The sequence below is a fragment of the Musca vetustissima genome, unplaced genomic scaffold (assembly GCF_032173495.1).
Source record: "Musca vetustissima isolate MV318-11 ecotype Yass unplaced genomic scaffold, APGP_CSIRO_Mvet_v1 utg14119, whole genome shotgun sequence".
Classification (NCBI taxonomy): Eukaryota; Metazoa; Arthropoda; class Insecta; order Diptera; family Muscidae; genus Musca; species Musca vetustissima.
Genome location: NW_026878456.1, coordinates 169,093 through 182,554, shown reverse-complemented (window position 1 = coordinate 182,554; position 13,462 = coordinate 169,093). Strand labels below are relative to the sequence as shown.

General features: G+C 36.8%; 3 protein-coding genes across 6 annotated transcripts; 2 read left to right on the top strand and 1 right to left on the bottom strand.

Annotated features, from left to right (window-relative positions):
• Window positions 1-286: 286 nt before the first annotated feature.
• Window positions 287-834, top strand: LOC133323214 (uncharacterized). The gene is made up of 2 exons (XM_061532171.1): window positions 287-512; window positions 693-834. Exons 1-2 carry the CDS (start codon window positions 304-306, stop codon window positions 832-834), a joined length of 351 nt encoding a protein of 116 aa, XP_061388155.1. The 5' UTR covers window positions 287-303.
• Window positions 835-1,068: 234 nt separating this feature from the next.
• On the bottom strand, window positions 1,069-5,435 carry LOC133323210 (polyubiquitin-C-like). 4 transcript variants are annotated; one of them, XM_061532166.1, is made up of 2 exons: window positions 2,055-5,435; window positions 1,069-1,826 (listed from the first exon to the last, which is right to left on the bottom strand). In XM_061532166.1, exons 1-2 carry the CDS (start codon window positions 5,408-5,410, stop codon window positions 1,070-1,072), a joined length of 4,113 nt encoding a protein of 1,370 aa, XP_061388150.1. In that variant the 5' UTR covers window positions 5,411-5,435; the 3' UTR covers window position 1,069. The 4 variants fall into 4 exon arrangements, with proteins under 4 accessions (XP_061388150.1, XP_061388149.1, XP_061388151.1 ...); XM_061532165.1 differs by having other exon boundaries at window positions 1,069-2,510; window positions 2,739-5,435; XM_061532167.1 differs by having other exon boundaries at window positions 1,069-3,194; window positions 3,423-5,435.
• Window positions 5,436-8,249: 2,814 nt separating this feature from the next.
• On the top strand, window positions 8,250-12,775 carry LOC133323208 (transcription initiation factor TFIID subunit 2). The gene is made up of 11 exons (XM_061532162.1): window positions 8,250-8,293; window positions 8,368-8,431; window positions 8,498-8,661; window positions 8,724-9,873; window positions 9,941-10,389; window positions 10,613-10,862; window positions 10,925-11,087; window positions 11,155-11,365; window positions 11,436-11,828; window positions 11,889-12,477; window positions 12,541-12,775. Exons 1-11 carry the CDS (start codon window positions 8,250-8,252, stop codon window positions 12,742-12,744), a joined length of 3,681 nt encoding a protein of 1,226 aa, XP_061388146.1. The 3' UTR covers window positions 12,745-12,775.
• The last annotated feature ends 687 nt before the right edge of the window (window positions 12,776-13,462 follow it).

The window sequence follows — 13,462 nt, the reverse complement described above, 5'->3', positions numbered from 1 at the left end:
TAAGTACCGCTCAGTATACCTATGGTGAAGGGTATCCAAAGTTCGGCCGAACTTAATGCTTTCTTTTTTTGTATTTGCTTACAATGACTAAAAATTTCTTATAAATTCTTTTTAATAAAAAAAAATTCAATGAGTTTTTTATAGAATCAGCCTTCGTATCAATTAAATGGTTTTATTTAATTTAATTTTAATAGTTCACATGACAAAGAAAATTCAGTATTAAATAGTTTTTTTTATATCGAGCAAATTCTTATTATACATTAGAATCAATATTCTATCAAAATTTGTCGTTAAATCAAAACGATGGCGGACGATGATGATAAACCTAAAAAACACACGTTGGAATCTTTATTTCACTTGTATGCAAACAATATTGTTGTATCCATGGATTTGGACAATGAAGATTACGATTGCATTTTGTTGTCACAAATTGATTATTGGCTTGATCAGGCAAAACTTTTGAAAACAACTTTTACTCTGACAGAGACGGGTTTGGCATATATGGAATTTAGGTGAAGATATATTTCAAACACACACACGCCGACGTGATTGATAGGCTAACAGAAGAAACAAATTCCTTGTGCTTTTTAAAGAATATATTATTTTACGATTTTATTTCATTGAAAATTAGAGTTCACGACAATGTTCATCTTGGCTAGTGTGTACGATTTTTAAATTGCATTTTTTTTCAGAAAATGGCGCTTGGATTATGAAGAATTTTTAGATTTCTTAGAAAAAATCTGTGTGGGGAAAACGTATTCTGTTGATGATGTCAAGACAATGCTATTGGAAGCCGGTGTACCAGGTTCAAGTGATGTCGTAATTGTGAAATAAATTAAATTTTAAATTAATATTTACTAGTTAATCTACTTGGATAAATTTTTATGCCCTGCATCTTTAAAAACTACCTAACATGGCTAACAAAAAATAAAGCAATTGCATTTTTCATTAAATATCGAATTTTTATTTTAATTTAATACAAAGGTTTGATAATACGATTTTAATTTAAGCATTCATAAGCAAAAAATATAAAATAAAATGTTTCGATTTGTTCAAACTTGTAATAAATTTAGAAAGATCCTCCGCGAAGACGCAGAACAAGGTGAAGGGTCGATTCTTTTTGAATGTTGTAATCGGACAAGGTGCGTCCATCTTCTAATTGTTTACCAGCGAAAATCAAACGTTGCTGATCTGGGGGGATACCCTCTTTGTCTTGAATTTTGGCCTTGACATTTTCGATGGTGTCTGATGGCTCCACCTCCAAGGTAATGGTCTTTCCAGTTAGGGTTTTGACGAAAATTTGCATTCCACCACGAAGACGCAAGACCAAATGCAAGGTTGACTCCTTTTGAATGTTATAATCGGACAATGTGCGGCCATCTTCCAATTGTTTACCAGCGAAAATCAAACGTTGCTGATCTGGGGGGATACCCTCTTTGTCCTGAATTTTTGCCTTGACATTTTCGATGGTATCTGACGGCTCCACCTCCAAGGTAATGGTCTTGCCAGTTAGGGTCTTGACGAAAATTTGCATACCGCCACGAAGACGCAAGACCAAATGCAAGGTTGACTCCTTTTGAATGTTATAATCAGACAAGGTGCGGCCATCTTCTAATTGTTTACCAGCGAAAATCAAACGTTGCTGATCTGGGGGGATACCCTCTTTGTCCTGAATTTTTGCCTTGACATTTTCGATGGTATCTGACGGCTCCACCTCCAAGGTAATGGTCTTTCCAGTTAGGGTTTTGACGAAAATTTGCATTCCACCACGAAGACGCAAGACCAAATGCAAGGTTGACTCCTTTTGAATGTTATAATCGGACAAGGTGCGTCCATCTTCCAATTGTTTACCAGCGAAAATCAAACGTTGCTGATCTGGGGGGATACCCTCTTTGTCCTGAATTTTGGCCTTGACATTTTCGATGGTGTCTGATGGCTCCACCTCCAAGGTAATGGTCTTGCCAGTTAGGGTCTTGACGAAAATTTGCATACCGCCACGAAGACGCAAGACCAAATGCAAGGTTGACTCCTTTTGAATGTTATAATCAGACAAGGTGCGGCCATCTTCTAATTGTTTACCAGCGAAAATCAAACGTTGCTGATCTGGGGGGATACCCTCTTTGTCCTGAATTTTGGCCTTGACATTTTCGATGGTGTCTGATGGCTCCACCTCCAAGGTAATGGTCTTGCCAGTTAGGGTCTTGACGAAAATTTGCATACCGCCACGAAGACGCAAGACCAAATGCAAGGTTGACTCCTTTTGAATGTTATAATCAGACAAGGTGCGGCCATCTTCCAATTGTTTACCAGCGAAAATCAAACGTTGCTGATCTGGGGGGATACCCTCTTTGTCCTGAATTTTTGCCTTGACATTTTCGATGGTATCTGACGGCTCCACCTCCAAGGTAATGGTCTTTCCAGTTAGGGTTTTGACGAAAATTTGCATTCCACCACGAAGACGCAAGACCAAATGCAAGGTTGACTCCTTTTGAATGTTATAATCGGACAAGGTGCGTCCATCTTCCAATTGTTTACCAGCGAAAATCAAACGTTGCTGATCTGGGGGGATACCCTCTTTGTCCTGAATTTTGGCCTTGACATTTTCGATGGTGTCTGATGGCTCCACCTCCAAGGTAATGGTCTTGCCAGTTAGGGTCTTGACGAAAATTTGCATACCGCCACGAAGACGCAAGACCAAATGCAAGGTTGACTCCTTTTGAATGTTATAATCAGACAAGGTGCGGCCATCTTCTAATTGTTTACCAGCGAAAATCAAACGTTGCTGATCTGGGGGGATACCCTCTTTGTCCTGAATTTTGGCCTTGACATTTTCGATGGTGTCTGATGGCTCCACCTCCAAGGTAATGGTCTTGCCAGTTAGGGTCTTGACGAAAATTTGCATACCGCCACGAAGACGCAAGACCAAATGCAAGGTTGACTCCTTTTGAATGTTATAATCAGACAAGGTGCGGCCATCTTCCAATTGTTTACCAGCGAAAATCAAACGTTGCTGATCTGGGGGGATACCCTCTTTGTCCTGAATTTTTGCCTTGACATTTTCGATGGTATCTGACGGCTCCACCTCCAAGGTAATGGTCTTTCCAGTTAGGGTTTTGACGAAAATTTGCATTCCACCACGAAGACGCAAGACCAAATGCAAGGTTGACTCCTTTTGAATGTTATAATCGGACAAGGTGCGTCCATCTTCCAATTGTTTACCAGCGAAAATCAAACGTTGCTGATCTGGGGGGATACCCTCTTTGTCCTGAATTTTGGCCTTGACATTTTCGATGGTGTCTGATGGCTCCACCTCCAAGGTAATGGTCTTGCCAGTTAGGGTCTTGACGAAAATTTGCATACCGCCACGAAGACGCAAGACCAAATGCAAGGTTGACTCCTTTTGAATGTTATAATCAGACAAGGTGCGGCCATCTTCTAATTGTTTACCAGCGAAAATCAAACGTTGCTGATCTGGGGGGATACCCTCTTTGTCCTGAATTTTGGCCTTGACATTTTCGATGGTGTCTGATGGCTCCACCTCCAAGGTAATGGTCTTGCCAGTTAGGGTCTTGACGAAAATTTGCATACCGCCACGAAGACGCAAGACCAAATGCAAGGTTGACTCCTTTTGAATGTTATAATCAGACAAGGTGCGGCCATCTTCCAATTGTTTACCAGCGAAAATCAAACGTTGCTGATCTGGAGGGATACCCTCTTTGTCCTGGATTTTGGCCTTGACATTTTCGATGGTGTCTGATGGTTCCACTTCCAAGGTAATGGTCTTGCCAGTTAGGGTCTTGACGAAAATTTGCATACCGCCACGAAGACGCAAGACCAAATGCAAGGTTGACTCCTTTTGAATGTTATAATCAGACAAGGTGCGGCCATCTTCTAATTGTTTACCAGCGAAAATCAAACGTTGCTGATCTGGGGGGATACCCTCTTTGTCCTGAATTTTGGCCTTGACATTTTCGATGGTGTCTGATGGCTCCACCTCCAAGGTAATGGTCTTGCCAGTTAGGGTTTTGACGAAAATTTGCATACCGCCACGAAGACGCAAGACCAAATGCAAGGTTGACTCTTTTTGGATGTTATAATCGGACAAGGTGCGGCCATCTTCTAATTGTTTACCAGCGAAAATCAAACGCTGCTGGTCTGGAGGAATTCCTTCCTTATCTTGAATTTTGGCCTTGACATTTTCGATGGTGTCTGATGGTTCCACTTCCAAGGTAATGGTCTTGCCAGTTAGGGTCTTGACGAAAATTTGCATACCGCCACGAAGACGCAAGACCAAATGCAAGGTTGACTCCTTTTGAATGTTATAATCAGACAAGGTGCGGCCATCTTCTAATTGTTTACCAGCGAAAATCAAACGTTGCTGATCTGGGGGGATACCCTCTTTGTCCTGAATTTTGGCCTTGACATTTTCGATGGTGTCTGATGGCTCCACCTCCAAGGTAATGGTCTTGCCAGTTAGGGTTTTGACGAAAATTTGCATACCGCCACGAAGACGCAAGACCAAATGCAAGGTTGACTCTTTTTGAATGTTGTAGTCCGACAAAGTACGACCATCTTCCAATTGTTTACCAGCGAAAATCAAACGTTGCTGATCTGGGGGAATACCCTCTTTGTCCTGAATTTTGGCCTTGACATTTTCGATGGTGTCAGAGGGCTCTACTTCCAAGGTAATGGTCTTGCCAGTTAGGGTCTTGACAAAAATTTGCATGCCACCACGAAGACGCAAGACCAAATGCAAGGTAGACTCCTTTTGGATGTTGTAATCGGACAAGGTGCGTCCATCTTCCAATTGTTTACCAGCGAAAATCAAACGTTGCTGATCTGGGGGAATACCCTCTTTGTCTTGGATTTTGGCCTTCACATTTTCAATGGTGTCAGATGGCTCCACTTCCAATGTTATGGTTTTGCCAGTTAATGTCTTAACAAAAATTTGCATGCCACCACGAAGACGTAAAACCAAATGTAATGTAGATTCTTTTTGAATGTTGTAATCGGACAAAGTGCGACCATCTTCTAATTGTTTACCAGCGAAAATCAAACGCTGTTGGTCTGGGGGAATACCCTCTTTGTCTTGGATTTTGGCCTTGACGTTTTCAATAGTGTCTGAAGGTTCTACTTCCAATGTAATTGTCTTACCAGTCAATGTCTTGACAAATATTTGCATACCACCACGAAGACGCAATACCAAATGCAAGGTCGATTCCTTTTGGATGTTGTAGTCCGATAAGGTACGTCCATCTTCCAATTGTTTACCAGCGAAAATTAAACGTTGTTGGTCTGGAGGAATGCCTTCTTTGTCCTGAATCTTAGCTTTTACATTTTCAATTGTATCTGAAGGTTCAACCTCCAATGTAATTGTCTTGCCGGTGAGAGTCTTCACGAAGATCTGCATTTTCTAACTAATAATTGTTAAAAAATAAAAAAGAGGACAAATTAGTAATTGTTTTTCAACAAAAAATTATTGAAGTTTAAGAAATATAAAATTAATCACATACTCAAAGATAAAGTTATATTTTTCAAGAACTGTTTGCAACGGATTTTCCGAACTGTTTGAGCTGTTAATGACGCTAACTTGTGAAATATTGTGTATACTGGTGAAAAAATGCTGACTCATACACGAAATAAAAATACGACGCCATTATTTGCAGTGTTGCCACCTCGTGGCCAATGTATAACTAGTGTCATGTGTAAATCATGTGTACTTTATTTTTTTAACGTTTTATAACACTACTAGCATAGGTCCGCTACGTTGTTAGACTGCTTTTCCACAGGCAAATTTTTATTTGGCAAATTCTGAGTTTGTAGGCAAGAGGGGTGCGAGGAAAACAAAAAACAAAACTTTTCCTGTTCAGAATTTGCGGTACACGCAAAGCGGGGTTTTACACTTATCGGGATTGGGATTGGTGTTGAGAGTTTCTCTCTCTTGAGAGAGTAATTAGAGTTGCGCTATTTTTAATTTTGTAACAAGCGTACTTTTTGTTCACAAAAGGTACGAATTGACATAAACGTACCAAAACAAAAAGTAGATTTTTTATTATTCGTGAATACATTTACGCTTAAATTATAACATATATTATTTATGCAAATAACTGGTATAAATATTGGCCAATATTTCTCGATAATTATGATTTATTATCATTTGAAGTAGAATTTTAGGTACCTTTTCATACATTTTTGTTCTTACCTGTGGTAATGTTTTCCAACTCAATTCACAATTTACCAATGAGAGAGAGAGAAAAACTCTCAACACCAATCCCAATCCCGATAAGTATAAAACCCCGCAAATTCTGCTTTGCTCTGTTCGTTGAAAACAATTTTGTTGACATTTCCTTTTTAACCTATTCGTTTTACTGACACACAGCTGGCTTTTGTTTACAAACCTGTTGCTTTAATTTGTGCAAGTGAAATTTATTTTTTGCAATTTATATTATAAAATAAATTTTTTTTTTATGTTTAAAATGTTTTAAATAATATCCATTTCTTCGAAAAATTCCTTAAAATGTAAACATTTTTGACGTTTCTTACTTTCTTTTGTATTTTGATTCTCAAATTTGGCAAAGAAATATTTGCCACTTGAAAAGCAAGCAAATATTTGAAAAAAGAAAACAAAAAATTTGCCAAATAAAAATTTGCCTGTGGAAAAGGAGACTTACCACTTTTTTTTATTTTATTTTTTGCAATTTATATTATAAAATAAATTTTTTTTATGTTTAAAATGTTTTAAATTATATCCATTTCTTCGAAAAATTCCTTAAAATGTAAACATTTTTGACGTTACTTACTTTCTTTTGTATTTTGATTCTCAAATTTGGCAAAGAAATATTTGCCACTTGAAAAGCAAGCAAATATTTCAATAAAGAAAACAAAAAATTTGCCTGTGGAAAAGGAGACTTACCACTTTTTACTCGGGTAAAAAGTTTACAAAGAGAACGCCATTTTGTACTGTGCTCTCTTAAATTTGATTCAATGCTTTACCAGTTCTGTGGGTTCAGGAACGGTTTTCGAGTAAAAAGTTGCAAAACTTGTAAAATTAGTAGATTCTTTTAGGTTCTGTAACGGAGCTTTAGTTTACATTTTACGGAATTTCGTTAAACCAGTGTGTTTATATTCAATTCCATTGCATAAATGTAAATAAATCTTCATATAGTAGTTTAACATGATAACAAGTTCTGACGCACATGCCGTTTTCGAACATAGTACATTTATACTGCATTTACATACTGCAACATATGTAAAATTTGACAGTACATATGACATTAACACTAGATTGCCGAAGGCAGTCATTTTGACTGTTTTTCAATTTCAAGTACAAAAACAATTGTGTATATTATGACCCAGCTTTTTAAAATTAGGTGACTTTTTGTACCACACAGAACTACGTCTATTAATCATAGTAGCTGCTTCCTCCCTTCTTTAATTCCCCGTATTCACATGTGCTATACCTATATTGCCTAAAAGCGGTCATTTTGACCTTTTGTGAAATATTGAATAATCAAACTACTTTTATTATTATATAAAGTAAATTTCTTATATGACCAGATCAGTACAACAACATCGAAACCCGTTTGCTACTCTAGAAACACAAACGAACATACAAATCGGGAAAAATTAATTTTATATTTTCAGTCGATTTCACTTTCAGAGTAAAGACTTCCTTTTTTTCGAACATTTTGTCCGCGCTCTTATTTTTCAAAAGGGGAAACTCGAGAGCCCTACCACCGAAAACAAATAATAACAACGTTTTGTATGATTGTAAATAATGTAAAAAATAGTAAAAAATTAGTTTAAAAAATTTTCTTTACACAATAAAAATTCTTTCAGAATGAGGTCATTTTGACCGATTTTAGGCAATATAGGTATATAAAAAATGCCCGTCTTTCTAGTGTTAATGGCTCTTGTATCAAGGCCATAAGTAAAATTTTACTGAGTAAATGTTACAGAACAAGTAAACGAACCTACCTAATGTTACCTGAACTGTTGAGAAAATGATGAGCAAAATGAACTAGGCGAACGGAAGAGCCGGACCTAGTACCGATCGTCCCTTTTGCAGAATAGTTACTTTGAACTAGTTCAAACAACACAACACTAGCTGGGACTGTTGGCTGGAGGAAAATATTCGCTTGGAGCTGGGAATAACTTACCTACATTAATCAATTCGATGAATAGAAGAATAAATGCATCAAAAATTGTTATAGGCTTCCTGAATAAATAATCAAAAATCAGGCAATATAATGGAACCAGAACTTGATCTCAAAGTTAAGGAGCAACCGGCAAGGCCCTTTAAATTATAAGTATTCCAAAAAGAAGAAATTTATTTGGTAAATAGTTCGTTCAATGATTTATTTTTCATTCCAGCACGGCTCACCAAATTGTTAGTCTGACCGGCATTAGTTTCGAAAGGAAAAGTATAATTGTAAGTGATCCATTTCAATACACTATGCACCGGAAGCGTATTTCATTGCTGTAATTTTAATTTTAGGGTGCTGTGGAGTTAACCATTGTGCCGACAAAGGAAAATTTGCGAATCATACGTTTAAATGCTAAGCAGTGTCGGGTATACCGAGTGCTGCTGAATGATGTCTGCGAAGCAGATTTTGTTTATTTTGATCCATTTCTGGATATATGCCAAGGCGATTCCAAGACGTAAGTTTCAATTTTTAATGGCAAATGAAATGTGTAATCGTGTTTCTACTTTTTGTCTTTAGCCGCTCATTGGAAACTTTTTCCAAGTTTCATTTAACAGCAGCACAAAAAACGGATCCCGATGCAAATTGTGGAGAATTGCTCATCCAGGTACCGCCTGAAGGTTACCATATGATACAAGAGGGTCGGGGATTGCGAATTGGTATTGAATTCTCCTTGGAAAATCCTCAAGGTGGTATACATTTTGTTATACCGCCCACAAATGACGATGATCCTCAACCCAACAGTGCTCACATGTATACAAATTCGTATGAGAACTCGTCACGTTTATGGTTTCCATGTGTGGACAGTTTTGCTGATCCCTGTACATGGAAATTGGAATTCACAGTGGATAAACACTTAACAGCTGTTTCTTGTGGTGAACTAATGGAGGTGGTAATGACACCCGACTTGCGTAGAAAAACATTTCACTATGCTCTAAATGTTCCCGTGTGTGCCCCAAATATAGCATTAGCTGTGGGACCATTTGAAATTTATGTTGATCCGCATATGCACGAAGTAACACACTTTTGTTTGCCCCAGTTGTTACCATTACTCAAAAATACAGTGCGTTATTTGCACGAAGCTTTTGAATTTTTCGAAGAGACCTTATCTACCCGCTATCCATTTACATGCTACAAACAGGTATTTGTAGATCACGCAGATGCCGACATAAGTGCCTATGCCACAATGAGCATAGCTTCGGTACATCTTTTACACAGCATAGCTATAATAGATCAAACGTATATTTCGCGAACTCTTATGTCCAGAGCAGTGGCTGAACAGTTTTTTGGTTGTTTCATAACATCGCATCATTGGTCGGATACCTGGTTGGCCAAAGGTATTGCGGAATATTTATGTGGTCTTTATTCACGCAAATGTTTTGGTACCAATGAATACCGCGAATGGATACAAAAAGAACTGGATCGTGTGGTAAAGTATGAAGAGCAGTATGGAGGTATTATTTTGGATTGTAGCCAGCCTCCTGCTCCGTTACCTGTTAGTAGCACCAACCCTGCCGCTTCCACCGCCAAACATCAGGAAATTATACATTATTTTCCTATAAAAAGTTTACACACCGTGTCGCCAAAATATGTGGATGCGATGAGAAGGAAAGCCCATTTAGTTATACGAATGTTGGAACATCGTATAGGCCAAGAATTACTAATACAGGTTAGACACAAAAAAGACGTTCCTTTTTATTGTATCGTAGTATAATTTTTTATTTCTTTTTTTCAAGGTATTTAATAAGCAATTGGCTTTAGCAACAAACGCGGCTGGAACAAAAATTGGTTCAGGACTTTGGCATCATTTGCTTATATCTACAAATATTTTTATAAAGGCAATCTTTACGGTAACCGGTAAAGATATGTCGGTCTTTATGGATCAATGGGTACGCACTGGAGGACATGCCAAATTCTCGCTAACATCGGTATTCAATCGAAAACGTAACACAATTGAATTGGAAATACGTCAAGATTTTGTCAATCAACGGGGTGTACGCAAATATAATGGTCCACTTTTGGTACAACTACAAGAATTGGATGGTACTTTTAAACATATGCTACAAATTGAGAATGTTGTAGTCAAGGCGGATATAACATGCCACTCGAAAAGTCGTCGTAATAAGAAAAAGAAAATTCCCTTGTGTACTGGGGAGGAGGTTGACATGGATTTATCACCCATGGAGTAAGTTGCAACAAAAAATTATTTTTAATCAAGAATTCTAAATATCGAACATTAACGTGGGTCTGGATCGAATTTAGAATAGATGTTTTCAACTAATTATTGATATGAATTATGAGTTATACTATGATACCCAATGTTTTGTAGGTTACGTTTTTTGAGAATTTGAATTTCTACATTCTTATATAGGTACAATATACAATTATGTTTTTTTTTAATATTTTAGTGACTCTCCAGTATTATGGATACGATTAGATCCTGAAATGATATTGATAAGAGATTTAAATATTGAACAACCGGATTTTCAATGGCAATTTCAATTAAGACATGAACGTGATGTTACTGCACAATTTGAGGCTATTAAAGCCCTGGAGAAATATCCCACAAATGCCACTCGTTCTGCTTTGACGGATGCCATTGAAAATGAACAATTTTTCTATAAAGTTCGTTGTGAGGCAGCAAATTGTTTAACAAAGGTAAGTAGACAATGAAACTACAACTATAGTCGATATTTTTTGCTTATTTATTTCTTCATTAGGTTGCCAATCAAATGGTTACCCAATGGAGTGGCCCACCCGCAATGTTAAATATATTCCGGAAGTTCTTTGGATCATTTAGTGCACCACACATAATAAAACAAAATAATTTCTCTAATTTTCAATTGTATTTCCTCCAAAAAGTTATACCCGTAGCCATGGCTGGTAGGTATTATAAACCATGTTTCTATTTTTGTATTTCACAATAATGTGTATTTCTTTATAAATTTAGGTCTTCGTACATCTCATGGTATCTGTCCACCTGAAGTTTTACGTTTTCTCTTCGATCTATTCAAATACAATGACAATACACGAAATCATTATAGTGATGTCTATTATAGATCAGCATTGGTAAATGCATTGGGTAATTCAATTACGCCAGTTGTATCGGTGGTATTGCGAGGCACTCCCATTACTTCGGACAGTCTTTCAGCAGATGCAAAGTAGGTTATTGTTTATTCACTTATTGTCAATTTTGCCATATTAACAAATGTTTTTACTCAAAAAACAAAGGCTGGTACTGGAAGAGGTGACACGTCTATTGAATTTGGAAAAACATTTACCTTCCTACAAGTACATGGTATCTGTTTCATGTTTAAAAGTAATACGAAAACTACAAAAATGTGGCCACTTACCCTCGTTGCCGAATATTTATCGCTGCTATGCTGCATATGGACAATATTTGGATTTGCGTATTGCAGCCATGGAATGTTTAGTCGATTTCGTAAAGGTCGATGGTAGATGGGAAGATTTGGATCATTTAATAACGCTGCTGGAGACCGATCCAGATCCAGCAGCTCGCCATGCTTTGGCTGGGTTATTAATTGATAATCCCCCCTTTACAAGAGAATCAAAAAGCCGTTTAGATCGTCCAGAATTGGTGGAGAGACTTTGGAGCAATATGAAGTAAATATATTTGTGTTGTAGCTACTCGATTTTTACAACATTTTTTATTTTTAATTTTAGTAACAAATTGGCTTTTGATACAAAACTACGTTGTGACATGGTAGATTTGTATTATGCCCTTTATGGTACGAGGCGTCCCCTTTGCTTGCAATCGGCCGAAATGACTAGCATGTATAAAGATTTTATACGTGAAGGTACATCAAAGAAAACCTCATCCAGTACATCGAACATGTCAACGATACCCAAAATTGTACCAGAAATTAAATCGGAAATACGACGTGATGATACCGATGCCTTGGATAGCAAATCCAATGTTATGACAGCAATAAAACGTACAGCCAGTGAAGCATTTGAAGATACCGATGTTGGAGGTATAAAATTAGAAACGCACGAAGAAATCACTGTCGCAAATGAAGTTATAAAAGATGAAATTTATGAGGGCGAATCAAATAAATTGGAGGTAACACATGCGGAAAGTGAAACATACGTTTCGGAGACGAAAAAACTAAAAAGTGAAGTATTCGATGAAGATGAAAATTCGGTGACAATCATCGATATATCGGAGACAACAATCACTCGAATGGATAGTAGCTTTGATTCGTCAAGGGCAGATGGAGATCTTAGGCAGAAAATGGATGCTTCTTCGAAGGTTTGTAGACGGAATAAATGTATATTTGTTGTTTTTTTATTGTATTCTGATTTCCTTTTGCAGAAGAAAAAGAAGAAAGACAAAAAGAAGCACAAACACAAGCATAAACATAAGCACAATCGTGAAAAGGATAAAGATCGTGAACGTCGTGAAAAACGTGATCCCAATATTTCACGCCTACAGACCAAGGAGGCCACACCAGAAACATTAAGTTCAGCGGATAGTAGCAACAGCAATAGTAATCCACCATTTAATTTCCATACATAGCATCGGCTTTTTAATCACTCCATAAAGTTTGAATCATTTCTAATGAAAAAATAGTTTCAAAAAATCTAAAGAATACATGTGAAAAAATACACATACAGTGTTAAGTTATGAATAAGTCATATGTACTACATAATGTGGTTTAATGTTAAGATATGTACCGTATAAATAAAGATAAACATAAAACAGACTTATAGCCTGTACATAAATATTACAAATAAATACAAATACAAAAATTAGCTGATTAATTGGTGATTTTAATCCAAAATGTACCTCGTCGTCTAGGGACAGTGGTTTGTGTACATGTAAGAATTTAAAGAAAATAATTAAATAATTTTCATTATTGGAATGAAAGCTCTTGGCGTGTATAATAATAACCCAGAAGGGGCCGTAGGTGAGGAATTTGTGTGCTGTTAACACTAACGTTCATAAAGTAAAAGCTTCATATCTTTCCTTGCAGCTATTGCATATTATTTTTGAGATGATATGTCTTCAGTAAAATCAAATGAGGAATATTTTTGAAAAACACGTCAATAACAAAAATTAGATTAATGCTACAACCCCAATATAAATTGCAGTCCCCGTAATAATTCATTCAACCACCACTCTTTCTTGCCACTACAATTATATAAAAATACCAATTCCATAAACTATGTATTGTTATAAAATAGATTATCATTTTATTTCGCTATGCACTTGCATTCTGTACAAAATAATAATA

Excerpts from the sequence above, each read along its gene's own strand:
- LOC133323208 (XM_061532162.1), top strand. The coding sequence starts at position 8,250 with ATGGAACCAGAACTTGATCTCAAAGTTAAGGAGCAACCGGCAAG. Across the intron at positions 8,662-8,723 it reads TGCCAAGGCGATTCCAAGAC|CCGCTCATTGGAAACTTTTT; the intron begins GTAAGTTTCAAT and ends TTTTGTCTTTAG. Across the intron at positions 11,366-11,435 it reads AGTCTTTCAGCAGATGCAAA|GCTGGTACTGGAAGAGGTGA; the intron begins GTAGGTTATTGT and ends CAAAAAACAAAG.
- LOC133323210 (XM_061532164.1), bottom strand. The coding sequence starts at position 5,410 with ATGCAGATCTTCGTGAAGACTCTCACCGGCAAGACAATTACATTGGAG.
- LOC133323214 (XM_061532171.1), top strand. The coding sequence starts at position 304 with ATGGCGGACGATGATGATAAACCTAAAAAACACACGTTGGAATCTTTA. Across the intron at positions 513-692 it reads TTGGCATATATGGAATTTAG|AAAATGGCGCTTGGATTATG; the intron begins GTGAAGATATAT and ends ATTTTTTTTCAG.